General features: G+C 44.3%; 1 protein-coding gene across 1 annotated transcript in view; it reads right to left on the minus strand.

Moving 5' to 3' along the window:
• Nucleotides 1-9,941: 9,941 nt before the first annotated feature.
• LOC144115699 (uncharacterized) overlaps nucleotides 9,942-27,280 on the minus strand; it is a 36,994-nt gene continuing 19,655 nt past the window's right edge. Inside the window, exon 2 of the mRNA XM_077650172.1 lies at nucleotides 9,942-11,008. Coding sequence (XP_077506298.1) covers nucleotides 10,168-10,986 — 819 coding nt within the window. The 5' untranslated portion in view covers nucleotides 10,987-11,008 and the 3' untranslated portion in view covers nucleotides 9,942-10,167. The remainder of the gene's footprint in view (nucleotides 11,009-27,280) is intronic.

Genomic DNA, 27,280 nt, shown 5'->3' on the forward strand with positions numbered 1-27,280 from the left:
GAGAAACAGGTTCTCCTTCTTCTTTTTGGTTTCGTTCTTCTTTTCTAGGACACTGGCCAATGCCTCTGCTCTCCAGAATAGGCACGTAGAAAGCGGAGCAAGATAACCCACGCCCGGGGAAGGGTGTTACTACGCGATGATGTAAGCGGCGTCTATGCGGCTGTGGCTTCCTTGGACGTGTTAGCGATGGCCTCGTATGCCGGACGTAACGCACAGGAGCAGCACGCAGGCAATGATAAACGCTGTAGTGGAGGACTCACTATCAGTTTCGGCCATCCAGAATGCTCAAACATGGCCTTTGTGGAAATTGTTTTTCACGTTGCCTTTCTCAGTTCGACGATACCTGTTTTCTTTTTGGAAGTATGTAAGGTATATAGTTGATCTAACAGAGTATACTGAGGGGCCAGTTGGTCAGACATATTATAAACAAAAACGCAGCATATGGATGGGACGAAGAAGGGCGAAGATCTGTGTATCTCATGGAGAAGGAATTGAAATTTTTAAAACGCACTTGAGTTTTCTTATCATCTATCGCTCTTTCTCTTTTCTTTTTTTCTCTTTTTCCACACGTTTTAAGATTATCAGTTTGTTTTTACCTTGGTTCAATTCATGCGCATGCGTGTTGCTGCTCTGGGATGGGGCGTGATTTACCGTTTCATTCTATTCAGTTGTAAGCGCAGCAACCGTCCTTTCTTCGCCCTTCTTCGTCCCGTCCGTATGCTACGTTTTTGTTTTTAATATAGTTGATCCTTCATGCAAAACCTTCCGCGCCACATCAAAGTTCTTCAGGTCGCATATTTTTTTCAGCTTTGTAATGGGGAAGTAATAGGACCCCGGAACGCCCAGGGTGGTGAGTACCCTCGCCCTCACCTGTAAATAGCCGATCGTTCTTGGGGGTGCAACAAGATCTCCACTGCAGGACTCAAAAGCAGACAAGACTTTTTCCCAAAGCTGTAGGTCGATGCATTTGACTCAATCAGCCTCTTTGTTAGTTTACTGATTGATTTGAATTTACTGATTTTTGGTTTGGTTTTGGTTTATGGGGGTTTAACGTCCCAAAGCGACTCAGGCTATGAGGGACGCCGTAGTGAAGGGCTCCGGAAATTTCGACCACCTGGGGTTCTTTAACGTGAACTGACATCGCACAGTACACGGGCCTCCAGAATTTCACCTCCATCGAAATTCGACCGCCGCGGCCGGGATCGAACCCGCGTCTTTCGGGCCGGCGATTTTTGGTATACTGAAAATAGCCATGCGTCTTAATCGCCACGTAGGAAAACATAGCTGTTGCCGCTGTACAGCTTTCGCATTGCGTTGTCATGTAAGTGTGGCCGAACTCTCAGTGTCCAGCTTCCATTTATTTTCCCTCATGATATCCTAAAAGGTTATATTAAGACTTACTGCCGAAAGGATAGCATGCAGTAGATGGCATAGGCAGCCTGAGATAGTGTTTGCCGCGTCCATCGCACCACTGTGCCATAAGCGCTCCGTCGTTTCTACCCTCGTCCGTCGTGCGGAAAGAATATGCTCGAAACCCGAAGAAAAAGCCTCTGACATACGCCAAGTGCGACGCGAGCTCAACAATTGTGGCTACCCACAGCACTTCGTGAACGCTGTAATACAGCAGACAACGAGACCAGCTCAGCCCGTTCGCCTACCTTGCCGTGCCCGAGCTGCAATACCCTATGTGCCAGGCGTGAGCGAGTCATTGGCCCGCGTTTTTCGCACCTACGATGTGCATATAGCTCACGTGCCTGCGTGCAAACTTCGTCACGAGTTGGTGTCCGTAAAGGCAAGCTAAAAAAGGAAAAGTTTCCCGGAGTAATTTATAAAATCCCCTGCTCAGACTGCGATCACTCCTACATAGGTGAAAGCGGAAACTTTGAAAGACGGCTGAATGAGCACAAGAATGATGTCAAGAAAAAGAAGGCTTGTTCCAACGCACTGGCTGAACACGTTGAAAACACGAAGCATGATATCGCTTGGGAAGAAGCGGCAATTATCGGCCGTGAGAAGAACTGGATGTCACGCCAATATCTGGAGTCTTTGTTTATCCAGACAACAGATCAGACGCTCAACCGCAACATCGGCAATCTACCGCCCTCGTACGCTAGATGCCTGCGACGATTAGCACAACGTACTTAAGCTTTGTGTGCGAAATTTTTCCATCAGTGAACAAGACTTCCGTGTGGAAGTCGAAACGTCCTTCCATCTTGACAACACCTTTTGGTCGGCGCTTCGTTATTTTCCCCAATGTATTCACCCGACCAGACGAGATTTCGTCGAACCTTAGATTTCATTTTAAACATAGACTATTCAGAGGAGCAAGCATTTTTTTTCAGGCGCGCGAGTAGTGTTGTTACAATAGAATTTCTAAATAATAACTAGAGGAAGAGGCGGCAGTACTGTGCTTCATGCACCAGGGATGCACTAGGAATGCCGGAGAGATGTGGCTTCGGATTGACATTTGATGCCTTGTTGACTGCTCTACGGATTGGATTTCTTGGTTTTTCAGTTTTGTTTTCGTTGATATTTTGAGCGCTTTGCGGTGGTGTAACTATCCAGATGCGCGGTAGTTCATCTAAGATCCGTAGCATCCGAAGGTTGCAATAGCTGCACTGCAACGAATATGGTTACCGCAATGAATTCGTAGGTGCAGTAACTCTTGCTTCTGAGCGATAAATTTCACAGATGTAATCAGCTTTCGCTGTGAACAGCGTCGATCATTTCGCGTGTAGTCGCACATGAGCTTACCCGCCTATGCTGTGTATCTGGCTGCACGATCTAGAAACGGGAATATTTTGTTTCGACTTCGTATATGTCGTAAATAAAGATGGCTGCATCATTTCGAGTTGTCTTATTTCCGAAAACAGTACACATGTTCCGTATATCGAGATAGCGAACAGAAATTAACGAATGCCTTCGCCAATCAACTTTTTTTTTCTGCATATGCACACCGACATGCCGTTTCAGCGAAGTTCAGTTAGCTGCTCTGGATGATAAGCGCAAGTTCAACGTTGAACTGTAAACTGCTATCGACGAGGCCTGGGTTAGAAAAGATTGAAAAAGTGCGTCGGCAAGGCAAACAAGGACGACACGAAGGAAGAAACCACATCAGGGGGCGTGCCTTCCAATTTCTAGTCTCTGTTTGCTGCGCTGGAGCACTTTTCCACTCTGGATCACCAAGTGGCCTTCAGCGCAACCTTGCTAAGCAGAAAGACTACATGCGTCACCATGAACCCGATCGTCAAGATACCTGGTAAGAGCTGGCACTCTGCGTGCGCAAACAAGTTTCTCATGACTCGAACACAGGGTGCGAACCCACAGTGGTAGATGGCACCAATGGAACGTTTCTAGTTTCCACAATACCAACACGGAAGCTCTGAAATGTACTGCGTTGAGTTATGGGGACTTAAATTCCTAAAGCGACTCAGGCTATGAGAGACGCCGTAGTGAAGGGCTCCGGAATTTTCGACCACCGGGGGTTCTTTAACGTGCACTGACATCGCACAGTACACGGGCCTCTAGAATTTTGCCTCCATCGAAATTTATCCGCACGTCTGGGATCGAGCCCGCATCTTTCGGGTCAGCAGCCGAGCGCCATAACCACTGAGCCACCGCGGCGGGTTCCTCTGAAATGTACTATTTTTATCTTAACTAGTTTTATGAAAGAGTATTTTCTCTCAAAAGTGTGCCTGTTAAACCCCAAAAAAAATGTTTTCAGCGGTTTGATATATTTGGCGAAATGAAGAGAAAGGCCTCCTTCACTGAGGGCAAATTCCGTGCTCGTGTGCATCTATCTGCTTTTCTGCTCGTTCATTGCAACGTACAGTAAGCATATTTCATTGTGGACATTTAGGCAGGAAGACAACGTTTCCTTCCAGTAGTTTTTTTTTTTTTTGCAAATATTCATATTTCTGCAGTCGTTTCGGGGATAACACTGGCCAAGCCAAGTAAGAAATTTCCTCTTCCCGGCATTGAATTCTTGCGGTAGATGAAGTGTTCTTTACAAAACACACTTAAGTGACGGCACCAGCTTTCTCTCTAGGCAATATTTAGAAGATCTACAGTTTTTCCACGCCACATATAGGCATGAGCTTGCGCGCTGTGTAAAAATTATACGTGGCATGCGAGAAGAAATTGGGCAACGTCGAGAGCACATAATCGTTCAGAATATGGTGTCGCCTTTATCGTGGGCCAAGCAGCTCACAGCTGTACAATTTAGGCGTGCATGGATGAATGGACGGATGGATGGAAGGATGGATAAGGCTGAACCCTTTAAATCATACGTGTCATTTGAGCTGTTTTGCAAAAATCAAGCCGCCTATCCCACAACTTCTAACCTTGAGACCATAACGTGTTGGATTATTCGGCGACAACGCCTCCATCGCAATTAACTGAAACTGCAGAGCCGAGCTGGCACACAAAATACCACAGCAAAAACCAACAGCGTTGCATTAGTGGCCGTGTTTTTCTTGCGGAAACACACGTTACTTGCACGCAGCGTGGTTGGGCGAGAAGCCAATGCAACATTTACGAATGCTTCTGTCAAAGCAAGGCGGCGAACAAAAAGGGCAGCCAGAGGCCTTTATTTTCCACACCAAGCGCATCACCTGACGGACCCCGCGAAGTCCCCTTGTTGTATACGACTTTATGCCGGAAACTGTTTGGGAGCGCGATTTTAGTGTTGCCAGGGCACGAAAAGGTTGGTCGAAAAGCCGGACAAAAGGGCCAAGTTTGTTCATCCGGCTGCATGCACATGCTCTTTGGAATATCTCCTGCGTTTCACATGCCGGCTCCGCATCTGTCGCTTTTTTTTTTTCGTGCACGCTTACTCACCGACTGATTTTTTCTTTTCATCTTTCGCCATATCCTGCCCCCTTTTATGTGGCTTTTTTAGACAACACGCTTTTGATGGGCCGTATCAGCACTTGGGCACAATCTAAGCCTGAAAAAATCCAAATTTCGACCACCGTGCGTTCAATACACAGGCTTTGTCGTATTTAAAGTTCATCGAAATACCAAGAGAAGGATACCAGGATACCAAGAGAAGGCAGGCGTTAGCAGGGGACGGCAGAAAATAATGTGGTCGGAGGGGATAAAGAAGTTTGCGGGGATGTGGTGGCGGCAGCTGGCACAGGATAGGGCTAACTGGAGAGGTATGGGAGAAGCCTTTGTCCTGCAGTGGGCGTAGTTAGGCTGATGATGATGAAATACTGCCGCTACGGCCGGGATTAAATGCCAGACATGTTCGTCAATACCATAACTGCATAACACTTCAGCCACGGTGGTGTTATATTTTTATTAAGCAAATGAAATATTACGTGGCTGGCATTTTCAAGGAACAGCGTCTTTCTAGGCTGCATTTCACACCAAAGAATGCTCATTAGTAAGCTAACGTGCGCGAAAGACCGCTGATCGGAGACTTCAGTACACACGGGCGAAACTAAATTAGAACTTTCGATGGTAGCTGCTGTTTGCCCCATGGCGTGCAGCGCAAACAAATTGTTCTAGGCAACAACAGAGGAGGTTCATAGTTTTATCACATTCTTAAAGCAGTTTATAGCCCGCTGGAGATTTTCCAAGCAGTGACCCGTGGCAGGCCTTGAGTTCCAGTCTGCGTTAAGGATATAAGGACTTGTGTAACCGTGTCACAATTTATTGACGTGTCAAGGGCAGTGCTGATGGCGAAACCACGTAAAACGAATAAAACAATATGAAGCAAATAAGCTGAGCAAAGCAGACTTGCTCCTGTGAGCGCGCTGTGACAATGAAAAAAAAAAATGGGCGTCGACCTACGAGAACGGCAAGTATGAACAACTTATTTTGGATCCTGGGTGCTATTCAGCCATCGCGCTTAAGTGATAGATACCGCGATACCCACACCTATCCTCTCTATGACCACGGTAGCACCGACGACCGACTGTCGACTTCTTGGTCACTTCCTCACTACTAACGAAATCATTTTGACATTGATGAAATAAAGTGCACTTGACAAAGGGCAGCAGAAGCCGTTTTAAGTGCTTGGGCATTCCCTGCATATTTCACTTCCCACGAGTCGATACTGAGCGCCTATCTGTTGTGCACTTAATCAAATTCGATTACTTCGTAAATATCAGTAGGAAATGCTAGCGATGTAGCTCAGCCCCTCATACATCTGCGACGGAAGCAAATGCACGCACTGCCACCCATGAAACCACACCAAGCACTACGAAGCCGAATACTATGATCGGCACAAACGGTTTCAGAGACCCGCAGCACAACGCAACACGAAACCATTGTTGTCGGCGCCATATATCCCACGGCATATTCAGACAATTCCGTGACTGCACGGTTCGTTCTAGCACGCTTCCATTATTGGCCAGGACATCACCTCCAGCCACCACGTAAGACGACAGACTTCGCCGCGTGCGATGAAAGCTCTGGCCGTGGATTCTGGATGTTGCGTCGGCGTCCTGATCGAGGGTTGACCGAATGATAGAGTAGGACCAGTCCTCTGACCGCAGCGGCTGCTGCGCTCTAAGCGATGGCGGTTGCGACGAATGGCCCATCTCGAAATCGCTCGCTCCGCTTAGCAAGTCCAGGAACGTCCACCAGTCGTTTCCCGAGTAGTCAGGATGCCCGCTGAAATTACTGTTGGTAGAGCGCCCTGACCTGTAGGTTTTCACCAGTTCCTCCACAACCGCTGAGGCAGGAATGGTTATTACCATGATGTTGGGCGTCGAAGGTTGTGATGTCGCCGTCTAAAGGCTATGACCGATGTCGACCGCTTGCAGTGATCTTGACGATGGCTGTACAGCGTTCCTGCTACCTTGTGAGCACAGGGGAGCACAAAAAAACGCCTCGCGTAGTGCAAGCACAGCAGTTCGAAAGGGTATACTGCTGGCAGGACACACAATGTCACTTCGAGATGAACGCAGGATGCCCAGAAAATTAGCTGCATTCGCGCATCGGCTTTATCTGTGGTGTTATCGTGTCGCTTTTAGGCAAAAAACGAAGCAATGGCGAGCCAACAACGAATCACATGTTTACGTGTTGCTATTGCGCGCACACACGTCATGGGCGCATGATGTGACACCTCGCTGAAGGAAGTAATTGTCAACGAAAACATCTTCTTCGTTTTATGTCTTCGTCACAGCAGTTTTTTTATTTTTGCCTTCGCAAGCTTTAGTCGAGCTGCAGCAAGCCCATTTCGTTTATTTAATCACTTATTTCATTATTTATTTCATTTACTTATGCAAAAGGCCCAAAAGGTGACGGAAGAGGGGGCATGGGTACAGGTTGGCGTGGTTGCAAAACAAAGAGAAAAAAGAGGAAGGAAAAGATAGCTTGGTTCGGTTTATGGGGGTTTAACGTCCCAAAGCGGCTCAGGCTATCAGAGGCGGCAAATTCGACCACCTAGGGTTCTTTAACGTGCACTGACATCGCACAGTACACGGGCCTCTAGAATTTCGCCTCCATCGAAATCCGACCGCCGTGGCTGGGATTGAACCCGTGTCTTTCGTGCCAGCAGCCGAGCGCCGTAACCACTCAGCCACCGCGGCGGTGGAAGGCATAGAGCAACACAATAACGTGCTACTTGAAAGCAATGACAAGAAAAAAAAACAATTGAAAAGCAGGCATTCAGAATTCAAAACAACGAAAGTACAGGTGACAATTCCATGTCGTAGTGTGTGTCAACAGTTGTAAAGTACTGCGCAGCGCCGAAAAAAAGGTCGGTGAGTTTATGAAAAGAAACTAGCCAATATGTTTCGGAATATTTGTAACTAAAAGCATTCAACTATACTCTCGGGCATGGTATTCCAAAGAGTTTTAGCATTGGGGAAAAACGAGTGGCTCATTGCGAAAGTGCGAGCGTTAATGCGTGCGACGGCATGACTGTGGCTTTGGCCGGATGACATTCTTGAAGATAAACAAGGAATGTCTTAGTGAGCGAAAAAAAAAGCGGGTGGGAAAGGCACAGGCGGGAAATCACTGGGCGGGTTGCGAGTGTTAGAAGGCTGAGAGATCTTTTTAGTAAAGTGACGCCGGTTTGCCCTGGAGTACTGCGACGTGATGAAACCGGCGGCTCTGTCTTGTATTACTTCTAGGTCTGAGGTGAGATATGCTTGGAAATGATAACAGACAGATGACGCGTACTCTATAGCTTAGCACAAACGTTATTTATGCCAGCTGTTTACCTTCAGGTGATGCAGATTTCAGATGGCGGCGGAGGAAACCAAGTGTGCAAGAAGCCTTGGATCAGATGCTTCGAACATATGTGATTACGATCACGTAATCAGCACTCCTAGGTATTTATAACGTCATGTTCAGCTATGGACAACTTATTTAATGTGCTAAGTGCTGCCCATCACTGTGCGTTTGCGAGAGAATGACATGGATATTGCAATTGTTCAGATTAAGCGGCATGTGTCATTTATCGCACCATGATGCGGGGGAGCGTATGTCCTATTGGAGGGTAGGGATGTCGGCAAAGCTGAGGATGGGGCTGTAAATTATGCAGTCTTCTGCAAATAATCGCGCCGTAGACTTTATGTTTGCAGGTAGATCATTATTACAGATGAGAAATAACAGGGGTGAGAAGCCTGCGCCTTCCGGGACACCAGATTTTACGTTACTAAGCGGTGAGCGGCTGCTAATCATATAGGTGAATGGTACTATTTAAAAGATCCGCACGAACAGACGGAAGCTTTTGCGGAAACCCTGGAGTCTTTTTTTGTTACTGTAATTGGAATCAGGAGCTCGAACTTTATATTCTGAAAAAAATTTTAATGTTTGGACTAAAAAAAAGTTCACTACCATTCAGTGTTCCCTATAGCCACACTTGTTCGTTTTTGTCTTCAAATTAGCTGTTAGGAAAAGTATATTTACGGGAGAAGCCTTTCGTAAGCTTTGGGTTTCTGTCTTTCGTAAACACACACATAACCTCGGGGTAAATTTCGAATTATTTTGCTTTCTTGTTGTTCCTGTGACCATCGTGGGGAAACCAATATACCAACCAAAGAAATAAAAAAACCTGTGAAGCTCTGCGAATGCGACGTAATCGCATTTGTCTTCTACAGTTATCTACTCGCTCATCCCAGGAGCAGTCCTAGCAGAAAGTGAGCGCGGTGCAAAAAGCAGCTTTGTCGGACACGCGCAGCGCATGTCCGTTCTTCCGTCGCAGCCCATTTGGATCGTAGCCGCAGTGCACGAGCCAACACGCTCCCATGCTTTTGGAAACTGCTTAGGAGCATGCATTGATAAAATCACCTTAATCAGAGGCATAAGATAAACAGGTAGCGCATATTTGAAGTCTGTAGTGATGCGACAGGTACGCAAGCAGCATCTACACTAAATGCACGTTCGTGCTCACGACCTACCAATTTTTAGAATTTTGAAAAACTTACTCTGAAACTTGTGACTAGCTTTCCGAAATTATTTTCGGAAATACCTTTCGCGTGTATGGGCTGTTCATTACATGCTAAACATCACTGGGGGGAAAACAACGGATCCCTATTACTCAGTTGAATATGCAGAGATATGGTACTATAGTGTGCGCGCACGCCGGCTTGGCTGCTTTAAAATAAAATGGCTTCAAAATACAGCGACGAATGAAACCAAACCTCCGTTTGCTCTGCCCCTTCAACCTCATGTGTTCTTCAGCACTGTTTGCATCAATTCTAAGCACTTGTATTGAGCACGCTCTGTCTAGGTTTTCGCTGGCTGAGAGCGTTGTATTCGAGAGCTGGCGTGAGAGCACAGCAGAACAAATTAAAACCATGGTCAGCTTCGACAAAACAACGCACCAGCCGTAGTAGGCAGCGGCATGTCCTCAGCTTTCCCAAAACGAGTGCGCTCTCGAAAGCAGGCAATAAAAGTCAAGGAGCGGAAGGCCATTAACAAGATGCACTACTAAAAGCAGGACAAGAATGTGAAATAAAGAGTTGGAAGAAGGCGCGTTGTATTGAAAACAGAATTCTTTATTGCAGTAAAAGGTATACAAACTTATATCGCAGTAAAATAACCCATAGGCGGAGATAAGAATACAAAACGAGAGTATAAAATGCTTAGGATGCCTCGTTGCGTTCCGTTTTTATGTTTTATGCATGTTTCTGCCTCATTTCTAAACCACGTGGCAAAGCTTAAAGAATACTGCTAGCGAGTTACTGAACAGCGCTCCGAGCACTAAGACCAATATCTGCGACAAATATAAACAAGCACAAGTCCAAGAGAAACACCCGCAAAGAAGTAAGGCGGTCTGAAGGAACTTGGCCTGAAACGGCGATTCGAGTTGTCTCGAAAGGAATCAAGGCGCAGGGCGACTCCGCCTAGCGGTTCATCGGAGCTGTTCTCATCCGATGCCAGGAATGCTTCAGAAGTCACGTCGGAGATGGTTCCAGCGCTCTCTTCTCCAGAAACGCGGCCGCTCCCGCGACGATCATCCCTTCCATCTTTGCTTCCGGAAACGCTGTGGCCAATCTCACTGCTATCATGTCGGTGGCCCAGCACTTCCGGAGCACTCTTAGGGTTTTGTTGGTTGCGCTCGCTGTTCACACGTCTGTAGCAGCTTTCCTCGTCCCTTAGATACAAGATCAAGGACGGCGGGCGCTTCTGCCGGAACCTTTCAGAGCCAGCGTTGGTCTCGGCAGGTGAACGCAAGGGCCCTGCTGACGCACCACCGATATTTTCGGCAGTACTCTTGCGGGCGACCTGCTTACAGGGCTCACCGACGGCCGTCGCGGCGGCGTCAGCCTGGTTGCCGGTAGGGAGGTTACGAGGGCTTTCCCCACTGTAGCCTGGCTCGTTGTTCTGGCTCCCTTCGCTCTTCTCGAACTCCGGCGTTTTCACGTCGCTGCTAGGCTCTGCGCAGTCGCCCGAGTGGGTATGCTGGTCGTCGCTGCCGCGCGCCTCCGTCTCGAAGGTGGCAGCGCCAGCGTCAGTGCCCCCGTCGTTGGGCTTCTGGCCGTCGGCTCCGCTGGACGCCTCGGTTGTGGTAACAGTCATACTGTGGCTTGCAATGGAAGGCCTGCAGAACGGTTAAAAGAGAACAGCCCAAAATCCCAGCATGGAGTTGAAACACGATACGCCACAGCACGTACATGTACCACAGCGTAGGAAATGCAATAAATGGCCCGCTTTTTCTACCGCTCACCTTCACGGGTCAAGATCGGCACAACGAATAGCTGAATATTCCTTCAGGCAGGTGCCGAACAGCAGAGAGCACTGATTTTTTCATCGACACGTTCAATCACTTTTATACTGCACAAGCATATCGGCAGTTTAATTTCATGTAGATTGCTGTTAAGCGACTCCTCTGATCTTCGCTGCTGACGTAGTAACACCGGTACGTTGAGATATGATGATGGTAGCGGGAACTTCCCATATCGCCAGGATAAGGTTTAGTACCAAGAAATATTTTGTGTTTAGCTCTTCATAAGCATTTACAAATACATATAATATCTGCGGGCTGTAAATGCGTGTCACGCTTTAGCAATGAATGACAGAGCTGACAGAGATGGCAGAGCTTAGAGATGTCTCTTGCAAGTGATAACTGTGAATACAGGAGCAGGAGGTACAGCAAAGTGCAAAACCTTTTAAACCGCTATTGATATGGTGTACTCCTTAATGGCTGTAAAGAACAGTTTGAAATATAAACACATGCAATAACAGCAACTTGTGCGGCAATTTGTTCACGCGTTATTCCAGGTATTCATTCTCAAGTGACAGATTCTGGAACCGCTGCACAAAAAAAAAATGGTGGGATACTCCAGATCAGCATAATCTTAACCATAAGAAGATGGACGTCAAAGACTTCAAAAATTACAGACCGATCAACATACAATCTGTTGCCAACAAGGTATTTACTAAAGTAATCGCTAACTGAATCAGGATGAACCAAATGATCAGGCAGGTTTTAACAGAGGCTAATCGACAGTAGTCCATATTCACACTGTCAATCAGGCGATTGAGAAATGCGCAGAATATAATCAAACCCTATGTATATCCTTCATAGACTACGATTAAGTACTTGACTCAGCCGAAATGTAAGCAGTCATGCAGGCATTACGGAATCAGGATTTAGTCGAGCCGTATGTAAAAATGCTGGAAGATATCTATAACGGCTGCACAGCCAACATAGCCCTTCATAAATTCAGAAATATAATTCCATCAAGGAATGGTGACAGGCAGGGAGTCATGATCTCGCCAATGATATTCACCTCCTGTTTACAGCAGGTATTCAGAAAGGCCTGGATTGAGAACAGTTCAGGATAAGAGTTAATGAAGGATACCTTGGCAATCTACGTTTTACAGATGATATTGCCTTACGAAGCCGCTCCGGGGATGAACTGCAACTACGCAACTGCAACGCCAACTACGCTAGGTTCGGCGCTGAACAGAACCCTTACTCCTATCGCTACAAAACAATGCAAGGGTTGTGTCTTTGCTTAGCCATCGTGAGCGCCCCTTTCAAACGCTTAATGAAGTTATTTAGGCCCAAACAAAAAGAAAAATACTTCACACCCATCTTCCAGCTGTAAACAAATGCACGATCTCTTTGAGGATTGACAAACAACAAACTCAGTTCCACTTTGATGGTTTCAATGCGCATCGCTTGAACACTGCTTCCCTCATCTTGATTGCCTAGCCATCAGTATGGAGGATCGGCAGAGGGGACCAACAAGAGGAGCCGCGTCATTGTAACTCACTGTGTGCAGTGCTGCGCCGTTCCCATATTGCTCTTTCAGTGGTGTTTAGGTAAACAGCGATCGCTTGCAGCCACTTCACTTTCTTTAAAACGATATTCATGTGTGTGATATTCACAGAAGTGGAAAATGAAGGACTATATCAAACGAATTACAAGTCTTTTCTGGGGTACCACAACGTTCAGTACTAGCTCACTACTGTTCCTGATATATGTTACAGATATTGCGAGAAAAGTCGATCACTGAATAAAAGTCTAATCGATTGCAGATTAGTGTGTCATTTCCTCGGTTAATAACAATTTGTCTTGCCAATTATTGCTCAATGAAAACCATTTAAACTCAGAGACTGGTCCGATCGTAGACGAATGCAAAATAACATACTGAAATTGCTTCCATGACCATACCAACAAAAAATAATTGCCTTAATCTTTCTCATTATATCAACCATCACATCCTTAGCGGAAGTACCTGAGTTAAATATTTGGGCTTGACGATTATCAATAAATTAATTTCGAAACATACATTCAAAACGCAAGCACGAAGGCTTGCGAAACGTTGTTTCCTGTGCAGAAAACTTAAACGCACCCCGTCCAGCGTTAGGCTCGATAGGTTTATAGCAAAATAGCAAAAACTTTTATATAAATTCGCATTACGCGGGATTCGGGCAAGCCCTTCTAGTTGCCTTACCTGCCACCACGTGGCGCATGGCTTTGAGCATTTAAAAATTGCGCGTTGACATCATCCATGGCCACAAGAAAGACACAGAATGACCAAGTGGTGGCAGAACAGAACGTGTTAGGCCCCAGGCTTAGCGGCACTGGGTGGGCGCTGTCCCGCTTACTGTCACGGGCGCGGCAACCATGTGAGATCCTTGCTATGCCAAAGATGTTGCCAGGGTGGAGCAGATCAAGCGACGTGCTGCCAGGATTATCTTACCAGATCACAGTTGCATGTCAGCGTTTTTTAACTTCCTGAAGCAGCTCGGGCTTGAGACGCTCAAAGCGCGATTAGATACAGCAAAACTGAAATTCTTACATTCAATCTGCCGCCAGAAAGCAAGTTTACAAAGAGTTAAATATTTGCGCCCGCCAGCAAGAAGCTCATTGCGTCTGAAGTAGTCCGAAGCCGTGCTCCCGTATTTTGCTATGACCAAACTTTTTAAAGAATTGTTTTTTTCTGCATTCCATCCAACTGCCTGTCTCCACTTGTTGTGGAATGCGCTGATGTCTCCAACGTTTGAGCGCTCAGTAAAGGCGCTTCTCTTGTAACCTCGCCTGCCTCGGCAGTGGCTTTGCCTAGTGTGAAATAATAAATAAATAAACGGCACTGAAGTCGCAGTAAGTCATAACCTTAAAGGGCTGCGTTCCAGTGCGGGAAAATGGAAATGTCATGCATATGAACAGAAGTGTTGGTGCCCTCGAAAATGTGCTCATTGTAGTCAGTTCCTGGCCAACATGTCCCTTTCAGTTTCGGCCACATCTCTGCCTATATCTCTATGTTTGCAGTAGTGCCTCTTTACACGGCTTGGTTCATTTACTCGTCGCGATGTGACGCTGCTAATAGGGAGCGGCTGCAAGGGAGAAAAGGCGAAGAGATGCAGCGATAATGTAGCATGGAGCACAATATGACTACCGCAGGTATAAGGTACTGAGAGGTATTTTGAAAGAAATAATGCTGCTAGGCTTACTTCTGGGAATGTGCTTTTGTGCGTAAGGGCAGAAGTTCAGTCGGGACTAGAAATAAATCATAGAGCTGTTAGGGAATTAGCCACTGCAAAAACACTATTGAGGCAGTACAGGGGAGTCAAAGCGCGGGAAGCTCAGAGTGAAATTTAATATGAACAACTCCTGAGGAAACTCGACGATAGCAGGTGGACAGCTAGGGTATTTAAATATTTGTAGGAAAACAGCGGCAACTCACAGTGGCGGAAAATAACTAGAAAACTAACCAGTACACACGCAGGAAACCAGAACGAAGAAATAAAGAGCTTTAAACAATAGGTCAAAAATGTAGAGGGTGAGAACTGGATTAATCAATGGAGAAATGCAGACTGTATACCTGTACAGAAAATGGAAAAGGAAAATTAGGAACCTATCCTTTTTTCATATCTCTCCCCTCTTTATTTCCTCTTCACCGTCTTCCCCCTGTCCTGTTACTTCCGCTAGCCGCCGCTGAGGTGCATCAGGTTTCGATGGTAAATGCCGCGGGTAGCAGCATCTTTTGTTTCCATTGTTATTTTATAATAATCACTGATAATCGCAGTAATAATGGTAAATCAGGAAGTAATCAATCTATGATAGCTCAAGAGGCGTTACCAACCCTTTGTATCGAGATCACGGTGTCTAAGAACGCGGAGCTGCAAAATAAATGTAACTAAAATGTAACATCTGCAGTGTGAGGTAAATCCGCAATAACAATGGAACATGTTGGTCACTCTCCTGAGGCCCTAGGGTTTAGAGACAACAAATGTAATGTGAATTTACTGCTGCAGAGGTTAGCAAAAGGCGATTGTAAAGTTCGTGTCTCAAAAGCTGGGCGGTGACGTAAGGGTACAAGCTCAGGACTAAAAATTGACCTATCATAAAATCTGTGCGATTGCAATGTATAGAAAAATGGCGCATTTATAAACAATGCCATGAAATTTGGTTTGGTTTGGTTTAAGGGGGTTTAACGTCCCAAAGCGACTCGGGCTATGAGAGACGCCGTAGTGGAGGGCTCCGGAAATTTCGACCACCTGGGGTTCTTTAACGTGCACTGACGTCGCACAGTACACGGGCCTCTATAATTTCGCCTCCATCGAAATTCGACTGCCGCGGCCGGGATCGAACCCGCCATGAAATTTGACAGACTGGTTAGTGAAATATAATAAAAGCAAATACCGTGCATGGTGGCACCTGACAGCCCCCTGCTTCAAAGCAGACTCTCTAACATCCGGCCGTACGTTAAAAAAACACGCGAACTACTATATTTGGTTTTAAGAAATTGCTATTTTACTATTAAAGCGGGGCATGCAATAATGAGGTGAGGGCGGGTTAACTTTTTAAAAAGCCTCCATTGAGAAGCGTTGACTTCTTTATTAGTACTCGAACATAAGTGCCATAGCAATCAGTCATTTGTGTGCGTCCTTGTTAAAAAATGCGACTTTCAAATTTATAGTTGCGGCGCCATGGACGTTAAAGGCGCTGATAAACTTAATTTATCCCTTTCACTCACCAAACTGGACTGGCATTGAAACACAGGAGCGTTAAGCCCGTTACAGTCGTGGTGCAGGGCTGCGTATTACTTCCAGCCAACCGGGGTTCCTTAACGAACACTAAAAGTTCGCTTGGCAGATTCATTCGCATTTTCCCTCATAAATTACTCGTATTTAAGAGCCGAACATGTTACCAAAGAACAACGGCAAGCGGTGCGGCCGAAAACCGTGTGAGTGTGAAAGATGATAATGATTATTTTCAAACAATATAAACGGCACCTAAAAAAAATCAGACAGGGTTAAGAGCGAGCACCGATGATCCGTCTTTTAAAATCAGCCCACTAAATTTTCTGGATCCTGTTCATGCAGTGAGAGCTCTATGAGCGTGAACATTTTCGCTTTCCAATACGGTCATCTCGCTGTCACAAAATATACAAAGAATAATGACAGCGCGCAGCGAATGAGATAGTGATTGCGTGATTGCGATATTTCATCATGAGCAGCAAAAAGCATCCGGTAAGAACTTCAGATAATAAGCAGTGAAGTAAGCATTTTGTTGTTTCAGTAGCTATACAGTACTGAAAGTAAGTCAGTTTACCGGATCGGATAACAGGCATTTCAGTCTCAAACTGCTAATAGGTTCATGACCGACGTATGCACCACAAAACATACAATTACTGCCCCGAAAGCAATTCTCGAGTGAGGCAGTACCTGTGGCAGCTACTAGGAAAAAAACTGTGGGGTTCACTTTTCCGAAGCGTCACGAGGGCTATGGCCTAGCTGAGGCCTCCGTAATAATTTAGACCACCTGTTTTTTTTATTTATAACTTGCGCTTACATTTCACAGCACACGGGTGTTTTTGTATTTCGCCTCCATCGCCGCTGCAGGGTCTAACCCGCGAAATTCGGATCAGCAGCTGAACGTCAAAGCCACTGAGCCACCGGGGCACGTGGCAGCTAGTTGGTTCAATCCATGCATTAATCCCAGGTTAACACCTCCGTAAAAAAATTGTACTGCCTTCCTTACCTTCATACTCAATAGCTCTTCACTCCTCGATACTATACACGTAGTGCCATCAGCCGTAGTGCCCCAGAGATTCATACGCAGTGCGGCTGCTGAGCTCAGATTCCGTGGTATCAGATCACGGCCAGAGCGGCCGCATTTCATTGGAGGGGAAAATGAGAAAGACGCCTGTGCACTTTGCAACGCCTCTGCATGTTAAAAAAATTCCACGTGGCCACTGTTAACTAGAGGCACTCTACGACGGCGTCCCTAATAGCCCATGTACCAGCCTCAGGACGTTAAACCCCGTGTTCTAATTGACATTGTTTTATTTATGATTGAATAATATTGCTCATTCGTTAAAATAGGCTGTTTTCCTGCTTTTTTTCTAAAACGTAAATGCTGTTCACAGTGCTGCGACTTTTTAATCCAACATTTCCTCTGACGCGTTCTGCCGTAAACTGTATTTTGTATTCGCTGTTCTCGCACGGTTGCAAGTCCAGGATTCTTGGAAAATACTTTTAATTCTCTGGCAGATGTAGCATATTGTAGTGCTCGGAACATAACAATGGCAATGGTCTAACCTCCAATTCATAGGAAAATATTTGTTTTAAAGTTTATTTTGCGCTCTCACAGAGTAGTTAAGGGTGCCATAGAAAACAGAAACTGGGGCACTTGTGACAATAATTGTGAGAGAAGTTTACAATATTGCAAGATACCGTTATAATATATTGATGGAAATGATATATGTTACCGATGCTTACAAAAACCTTGCTTTTAAAGATTGTACTGCGCTCGCACACAGTATTTAATGCTGCCTCTGAAAACAAAGTTGTGCGATTACGAAAATAAATAGTGCGGGTTCGAGCCCGGCCGCGTCGGTCGAATTTCGATGGAGGCGAAATTCTAGAGGCCCGTGTACTGTGCGATGTCAGTGCACGTTAAAGAACACCAGTTGGTCGAAATTTCCGGAGCCCTTCACTACGGCGTCCCTCATAGCCTGAGTCGCTTTCGGACGTTAAACCCCTATAAACCAAACCAAAATAAATAGTGCAAAACTACGAACCACCTTAAGGAGGATCTACAGATATATTGCCGTGCATCTTTGTAGTTTGTTCAGGCTCAAAGCCGCCAGCAGGAGGATTTATGATGTTGTTTGTGACGCGGATGTGACCAGACTTATCTCGATTGATTGTTCCCAAGAACCACACTCACACAGTTTTTTCCAGTTTATTGTAGTTACTTTTGGTTCGTATCGCGAAGGCTCTTTGGGGGCTTTAAATTGAGCGCAGCCAAGAACTGCAGGCATTCTGTTCGACGACCGCCGAGCACGCTTGTTACTTTCGCCGCCGAGTCATTCAATCTATTGTGGACTCAGGTCAGCCAAATAAAGTTTTATTTTGAAAGAACTTTTCGCTGTCTTCCTCACTGTCTGGGCTGCCATCAACACTACATAGAATATTTAGTCTTACGGCGTTATCTTGCAATATGCGAAAAAATAGCGCTCACAACTCCCCGTTGAAAATATTAGTCTTGTTCAGAATTTCTGGGTATTACAGCTGCCGTTCAAGTGTCGGGCACCAGCCATTTTTCAAGTATTTATGTAAATAAAAAAGCTGGCTGTGCGATATAGGCTATAGGTATGCTTCGCTTGGGGCGCTTGATAGCGACAAGCAGACACAGTCCTTACCGCTTGCGCTTTTTAAACAGCAGCACAACGGGCTAAATGATCTGTTCGTTCGTACGCGGAACGTTTGAGAGCACTGCAATCGTGACGCGTAAGTGGACATGTCACGTGGTATTTGTCACGTGGTATCTGCAGAGAGCGAAAAAAAAAGCCGATACGTAATAGATGGAAAGTTAGAAACTGTTCAATCGCACGTTTCTCAGACCGTTCTACAAGTTTCTCAGTGGACTTTTTCGCCTATCTCCAATTTGCGAAGTTGGTTAATAAATCTCGACTAATTATGAAATTAAGCACGATACAAAAATAGGCGAGTTGCTCCATACAATAGCCAGCAACATGCATTTAGTCGCGTCGTCTGAGAGTGCCGCGGCGTATTGTTAATCCTTGGCTAAACTTAGCTGGGGCACCCTGTATAAAGGCTCCAGGAGAGATGGGGCAAAACTCGACCACAAATTTGCAAATCATCGCCTTCTATAAATTATACGCAAGTATCAACGAACAAATACGACAAAATGATTTCCTACCGCCCTGGTAACGAGCTAAGTATGAACAGGTCAGCTTCAGAGGAATACAGTAAATTGTTACGATCACGCAAAATTCAAAATGTCGCATTTTGCTCTAAACCATACACTGTAAAAAAAAAAATGCTCCGCAGTACAGAGAAACCCGCTGGTAATGCATTGCCGGAGGGTTTTCCGCAACATGAGGTACGGACTAAATGTCAGAAACAGAGACTCCGTATGACGACTGTCACATTCTTGGTAACGGAAAGTTACGCCATGCTATGCACGAGACCGAAATCGTTTTTCCACAATGAATGCTTCTGTTTTGTTCTTATTGAAGTTTCTGCAATGTGTATGCATACGTCCTCCGTTCACTCAGGAGTCATTTCATCTAGAGCGGAAATTATCTGTATTGTAATTATGTACTTTCTTTAGTACATGAACATGCGTCTTCGTATAGCTTCTGCCCGCAATGTTCACTGCAGATATAGCCGTCCAGGTGCCGAAGAAATAAGTATTATGTACAAGGCTTTCCTTTACGCATATTATGTATTGCATACGTACAAAGAATGCAGCTTAGAATGAAAGAGTGGTAAGTGTTTGGGTGAGTACAAGTACATACGTTTTATTTTCATGGCAAACTACACACATTGTACATCTGCACATTGCTGTCAGATCCATCTGAAAAGCATAAAAAAAATCCTCATTTAGTGGTCACACAACACCAAATATAAATTTCACAAATACATTTCAACCATCCGCTATTGAACAATCGACTTTCGTAGAAGCTTTCAAAAGTCATTCACTGAGAACCAACGCGTTATAATTTATTGCCCAAAATTCATTTCTCATAACAGTAAACAGTAAAAACCACAGGTCCAGAAAGAATCAGACAAAATGCGCTTTCCCGGGTGGCACTGTGCGCATGAAAGTCTTTACAGTTGTTTATCATTTTGTGCAAATAGAAAGTAGCTCAGGATGGGCGCCAGATGCAATTCAATGCAGCTGCCTTTCTGTACATAGTACTAAATGCACAACTTAGCGAGCAAGGAACATTGGTAACGTCTGAAAAAGGCGGGACGCTTGCCGAATTTATCGTCCATCCAATTTGTTATAGGCAAGACAAGACGAAGGGAAAGTCCTGCACTCAGTTTATATCCAGTTCCCGGGCATGCCCGTTGCGGCAGATTATGACGCTTTTTATTATGACACAAACTTGGAATACGGCCCCAGGAAGCACACTTCCCCCAAACCGCATATTTTCACTCATAGTTTCCATTATCTCAGCATGTGCAAGAAAATGTACTAATATCTGATGTCAGTGAAAATGCAGTCACACGTACCGGAAGCAGCTCACTAAGGCATTCCAATATCTCTGCAGTGTGCCTCACGAGGAACGGATGCTCAAGTTTCAAAAAAGGGCTCTTGGCAGAAATTTAACCAAAGGCCGTTGCCATGTGAACCTTTTCAAAATGACCCAGAAAGACTAAGTGTCCTCATGTGTCTGATGCAAAAGAAGGATGAAGGCATGAGTCTTTCTGCTTTTTGAACAGCTGTGATACGTTTTTTACTGGTACTGCTTGGCGCAGCTTCAGTCTCCTTCTTGACATTTTGTGAAATAATTATATATCTGCGAAAGATCTCGCTAGCAAACATTTTGGCACTAAAGGAGAAGCAAAAAGACCCATGTCCTAGGCCTTTTTTTGTGACATTAAAAAAAGGCTCGCCTTTTAGGGTCATTGATTACGAAGAGGTCCATGTGGCAACAAACTTTGAGAGAATTCCTGCAAGAGCTCTATGTTCTGACGCCTAAGAATTTCTCATGAGGTGCCCTGTAGATATATCACAACACCTCAGTGAGCTGTTACCAGCCCTGTGAGTGCACTGTCACTTGACATCAAGGGTATGTACTTTTCCTCGCCACATGCAGCAATTATGTATATGTCAAGCGAAAGCATAAAAGATTTCTAAGTGCAATTCCAGATTGCTTGCAGAGGAAAGCACAAGAGTGGCCATGCTCAGCTGTTACCTTTGCTTCTTGCTCGAGTTGTACAGTGAGTACTACGTAATGACAGAAGGTGTCTGCATCAACTCATATTTAACACCCGTCCTGTGCGACCTCCATCTTGCATTACATGACAGGCAACTTTATAACACCCTTCATGCAAAGAGTGTCATCAGGGTCGGTGTGTTCTGTCAGTTTCCTGGTCCTGTGGTTTGTGCTGTGTTTTCTACTCTTAAATTACTTACTGCCTTCATTTTCCACTCCATGAAGCCTGAATGTGCTACACTGGGCTGCTCCACGCGTCGTGGAGCAGCCCAGTGGCCATTTTTTTTCATACGTCGGAGGCACTCAGCTCGAAAGGCATGCTTACTATATTCAGCAAACAAGGGTACATGTGAGACACATCATTAATAACTAATTCTCACAGTGGTATCTGGTGCAAGAATATCTAAATACTACTAAATATTTGCTTAAGTTTTCAGATACACTCTTAGATTAAAAACATAATTTGGCTACATTAGCAGAAGCACAGCACCAAGGTACTCACCAATTGCCTGAAGCACTGTATGCAAGTTCTCGTGCCATCATGAATACAGCACACTGTCCACGTCTTCATAATGCCATGTCACTCCAGCACTTCAGTAGCAAAATTTTCCTTAAAAAAAGAGTAGTTTTTTTATGTTAGACTGGTCATATTTAATTTTACTATATACTATGTACTTCTCATTGTACTGCCCCAGACTAAAAAATACCAATGAACACGCTTTGAATTATGTCATATATGATCACCAAATTTGGTGTAATAATATGTTCTTAGAAATTCTGATTGAAATAAATCTGACAAAATATTATTTCAGAAAATGTGGCACAAGGAAGAAGGACGCTAGCTAGATAACCTGGACGAATGTTTTCAGTTGCATGCAGCCATCGGCACCATTGCACACAAAATGTAAAATAAAGTGGGTTTTACCTTTCCGAATAGAATTTAATGCTGCAAACATTTAAGTAAAAAAATTTCAACCTTCCATTCTGCATAAAGGAAAGAAAATTCCTCTGGTTTTTTTCACAAGCCTCTGCAAGTACACAATTCAGTGAATCTACTCTACAAGTACTTGAATCTATCAGCACGAGACAGGGACGAGAAAAGAAACAAAACAGGCACTGACTCGCAACTGAAGTTTATTGAAGCGAACAGAGAGTATACTGAAAAGCCACACACCACAAACTACACAATTACACATAAGCTACATCACAACATAAGTAAAAGATTGCCCTAAACATTCCTCTCATCTAGACAGTCAAACCCGCTGCATGTTAACGCTATGGGCAGCACACTCACACATTCGTCACCGAGTCATAAGATGTGTCTAGCCTCGATAATTTTCTGGTTAATCTGCTGTGAACGTATCGCCAAAATGCGTGTTGCCGAAAGGAATGGCTAACAGCCTTCACATCCCTTGTAATATGCAGATAAGTTACAACCCCTACCAATATCCAAATACCTCTCATGCTCCTGTATTCTTACATCGATACACATTCCAGTTTCACCAACATAAACCCAACCACATGATAATGGTATCCGACACACCACATACATTTTGCAAGGCACATATATGTTGCCACGTTTCACTCGACACATGTGCTTTTCCCTAACGAAATTCACAAAATTATTAACAATTTTACAGATTGTAGATCACTTATTAGGGGCTGAACACACCATTTTTACGTCATACCTTCTGGCCACAGTTTTCAAATTTTGCAACAATCTATGTATGTACAGTAACACAGTCAGTCTTTTGACATCTCACTGGCTGGCTGATCATGCCAGTCCCTGCGAAGGGGTTTCAGCTTTTAACATGCTAAAGGGAAGAATGGCGCAGCATCAAGTAACGAGGAAAGCAGGACAGCACACCCACGCACAAGTGCCAACCCTGGAGCAGATACAAAATCCAAGAGCGCGTGCTTGACATTCAGCGTTGAAAGTCAAGGAAACACGGATTTGAACACTAAAGATTGAACGAGCCCGATCCTTGGCTGCCAACACTGAATGTCAAGTACACACTCTTAGATTCTGCATCCGCTCCAAGGATGGCACGTGTGCGGGGGTGTGCTCTCCTGTTGTCCTCGTTACTTGATACTGCGCCATTCTTATCTTTAGCATGTCTGAACAACTTGCCCAATCTTATATGCTTAGCTTTAACAATTGATCACACACTCCTGCAATAGCATGGTTGGGAAATCATGCTTTCATTAGCCTTAAAATCTTCTCTTGGAAACCAGTTGTCACGCTGTAAAAGCATGGCTTCACCAATACCGAGCCTAGACTTGACGACGCAATGCTATCTTTCACTAGCTTAGAATCGTTCGACCAACAGTCAAGGAGCTGCTTAACACTCCTGGGTGAATATCGCTAGCACACATGGCGTGTGCAGAACATCGAGGTAAGGTTCAGAAACCGCAACTCTTTTTGTTGGGACATTTTCTCCAAGGTAAACTTAATACAGAGGCCTTGCTCCTTAAACAAGTTCACAATATGTACAGATCCCACACTATAGCAACCTTTGTAAAAGACCAGAAAATCATAGACGTAGCAAAAGATTTCCCCCCCAGCCCATGCAATATCTGGGCAATCATTCCATCCACCCTGCTTAAGAGAATATTGCTTAGCACAGGGACAACCTTCGAATAGATACATTTAGCAGACTTTTGAACATATGCCGCACTGCCATACTCCACAAACATGCTCTTCACTTCAAATAAAAGGTGGCAAGTGCCAAAAAGGACTTATGTTACACACCTGTTCCTAAACACAAGCTCATCGTTGTGCTCCGATATACACATTCATAAGCTTTTCACAAGATCTTCTTACGGGATAGAATAAAATAGTTCTACATCGACACTAATCACAAGACAATCTGCTGGATTGTCATTCTTAAGATACTCAACCACACTGCGAATTGAGTACAAGAAATGGATCTTCAAGATGCGAACTAGACAGATGCTTTTGCAAATAACCAGAGATAATTTTGCATGAATCCTTTTCTGAAATTTATCTGAAGAGCATGTTATTGAATAGCATTTATTTGAAGAGCATGTTTGTAAAGTAGCGCAGTGCGGTATGTGTTATAAAGTCTCGAATATGTAGTGGTTCGAAGGTTGACCTTGTGCTAAGCAATATTTTCTTGAGTAGGGTGGATAGAATAATTGTCCAGAATATGCATGGGCTGGGGGAAAAATCTTTTGCTATGTCGATGATTTTCTGGTCTTTTATAAAGGTTGTGATAGTTTGGGACCTGTACATCTTCTCAAGTTGTTTAAGGAGCAAGGCCTTTATCTCAGGTTTACCTTGGAGCATATGTCCCAAGAAAAAGAGCTGTTGTTTCAGGACCTTATCTTGATGTTCTGCACACTTCATGTGTGCTGGCGAGTGTTAAGCTCCTACCTGGCTACATGTCGACCATTCCAAGCTAGTGAAAGATAGCATTGCACTTTCTAGCCCGGGCTCAGAATTGATGAAATTACGCTTTCACAGCATGACGACTAGTTTCTAAAAGCAGATTTTAAGGTTAACGCAGGATTTCCCAGCCTTGTTACTGCAAGCATATGATAAATTGTTGAAGAAGCTGAGACAGTTTCGCGGTGACCGGCACAATCAGGCTGGGGCCAGCCAGCGAGATGCCAAAAGACCAGTTGTGTTACCGTATGTACATAAATTGTCGCACAATTTGAAAAATGTGGTCAGAAGGTATGATGTAAAAGTGGCTTTCTCGGCCCCTAATAAGTTGTCTATAAGGTATGTAAAATTTTAAGAATAATTCTGTGAATGTGGCTCGAGAAAAGTACACGTGTAGAGTGAAATGTATATGGACTTTGTAAAATGAATGTGGTATCAGATATTATTATCTTGTGGTCTGGTTTACGTAGGTGCAACTGGAAGGTGTATGAATGTAAGACTACAGGAACACAAGAGGGTAGTGGCTTGGCTAGGTGGTTGGGGTAACTGTGCGCTACACTGCACGGGATGTGAAGTTTGCTACCCTTTCCTTTTGGCAACGTGCATTTTGACAGTAAATTCAGAGATTAAATGGGAGATTATCGAGGCTAGACACATCTTATGACTCCGTGAAGAATGTGTGAGCGTTTTGTCTATCTCGTTAACACGCAATGAGTTGGACTATCTCGATCAGAGAAATTTTGAGGGCGATTTTTGACTCATTTTGTCCTGTATGCTTATCTGTAACTGCGTGGTTTATGGTATTGCTTGGGTTTTTATATATTCCCAGTTCACGCCAATAAACTTTAGTCACGAGACAGCACCTGTCTTGTCTCCTTTTTCGTCCCTGTCTTTCGCGCTGGTGGATTCACCGCGATGGCTCACCTCTGCAGAAATCCAAGGCATGACATTTTCCTCTTCACACTCATGGTTCAGAGCATAATACGGCAAAGGCTTTTCAATTCCAAGGAAAGTTCATGGCTCCATTGAACACTGCCTCCTGCTTACAAGACCCAGAGCAGCAATCATTGTAGATTCTACCTGTGACACAAAGAGCAAAGTTTTAGTTTGAGTGGACTAAACTAGGAAAGCAGCACAATATATCTATAGCCAAATAACTGAACTGAAAGAAATAGAGGGTAGTGTAATAGTGAACACACTGATATATTGCAAGCGAGATATATGCATGATATATTGTAATATCCAACACTGCTGCCATTGCCTTAGCCAACTACTTCATAAATAACAATAAATGCAGTATCACAAAAATACTGATAACTTACTATTAGTGTTAATAGTAGCAGTGCAGATTCCATGAACGAAAAAGGGCCCAGTGCTGACTGTCGTTCCCACAGCAGCCTTGTGACCAATGGCCGGTGTAAAAGAATGAGGAGGAATGACTGAAAAGAGAAAGAGCCAGGGGGAAGGAAGACAGGTATAGAAGGGCTTACGATATGATAGGCAAATAAGGTTGTTTAGACAGTGAGCACAAAATAAACATTACCACACAAGTAAAGACATACAAGACCAAACATATATATCATTGTGCAGAGTGGCAAACTTGATGCCATTTAGCCCAAAATATGTTTTCAATAAAGTGATTATAATTATTAATAGAATAACTGACCGAGTGAAACCAAAACAGAGAAGAACAAGGAAGTTGTTAATATTCTGGCAGAAATTAAAAGAAGAAAATGGATCTGGCCAGGGCATACAATGCAGAGAATGAATCACCAATGGTATCTTAGGGCAACAGAATGAATTTGATAGATTTTAATGGCACAAGGGCATCTGTGGCCAAAGAGTGCCTTAGCACAAGTTAATTTCGTCTATTCAAGGTGAGATCAGAGACCCATTTCCCAAGCATTTTATTCCAGATAAGCTGAGCACCAGGCCAGGAAACAGCTTGTGCATTGTATCGCAACAAAATGAATCTCACCCTAAGGAAAATATAGCAGGAGATAGCTGATTATAAGCTCACTAGATAAGATTAGGAGATTTCTGATAGTGTGGCATGCAGCTGGTGCAAGACACAGATAATTAAACTGGAAAAGGCCATTGTTCTGAGGTGAATGTAAATTAAGCGATGAGGATAATGAAATTCGCTACACTAGAGCTGTTAAGAATCAGCTCAAGTTCCATGCTTCAAGATGATGCAAGTTTTCTCAGTGAAAAAAAATCATAACTTCACCCAAGAATTGGTATCTTGGCGGTATCAGGCTGCAGGTGCAGATGAATTAATCCTGCCTCCGAGAAGAGCTACATAGAGCACAAAACATTTTAGGCCAGTTCTACACTGACAGCTGTTAATAGATATTTTAAAACTGTTTTTCATTGCACAAACAATAATACCGAGTTTGTGTTGGTCATGTGATTATGTCACTGAGGCTCTCCTAAAAATTCTAGCCAGAGCTAAAATATAAGCTGTCTCAACTTAGTTTCTATATCATCAATGAAGAACATAAACACATACAGATTATTCAAGTAGAAGTTTTATTCTTCAAGGCGTGCCCTACAAATTTTAAATTATACTGAAAAGTAATAGAGTGTAGTGCTTGTGCCACAAAAACTAAACCTCAACAACAAAGAGAACACAAGATAAAGGCAACAACATATTGCCCAAAATTTAGATGTTTGACAGAACAAATATGAAAAGAAAACCTCTCCACAACTGGAACAAAACAGCGTGATACCGAGCACACATTTGAAA

The sequence above is a fragment of the Amblyomma americanum genome, chromosome 1 (genome assembly GCF_052857255.1).
Source record: "Amblyomma americanum isolate KBUSLIRL-KWMA chromosome 1, ASM5285725v1, whole genome shotgun sequence".
Classification (NCBI taxonomy): Eukaryota; Metazoa; Arthropoda; class Arachnida; order Ixodida; family Ixodidae; genus Amblyomma; species Amblyomma americanum.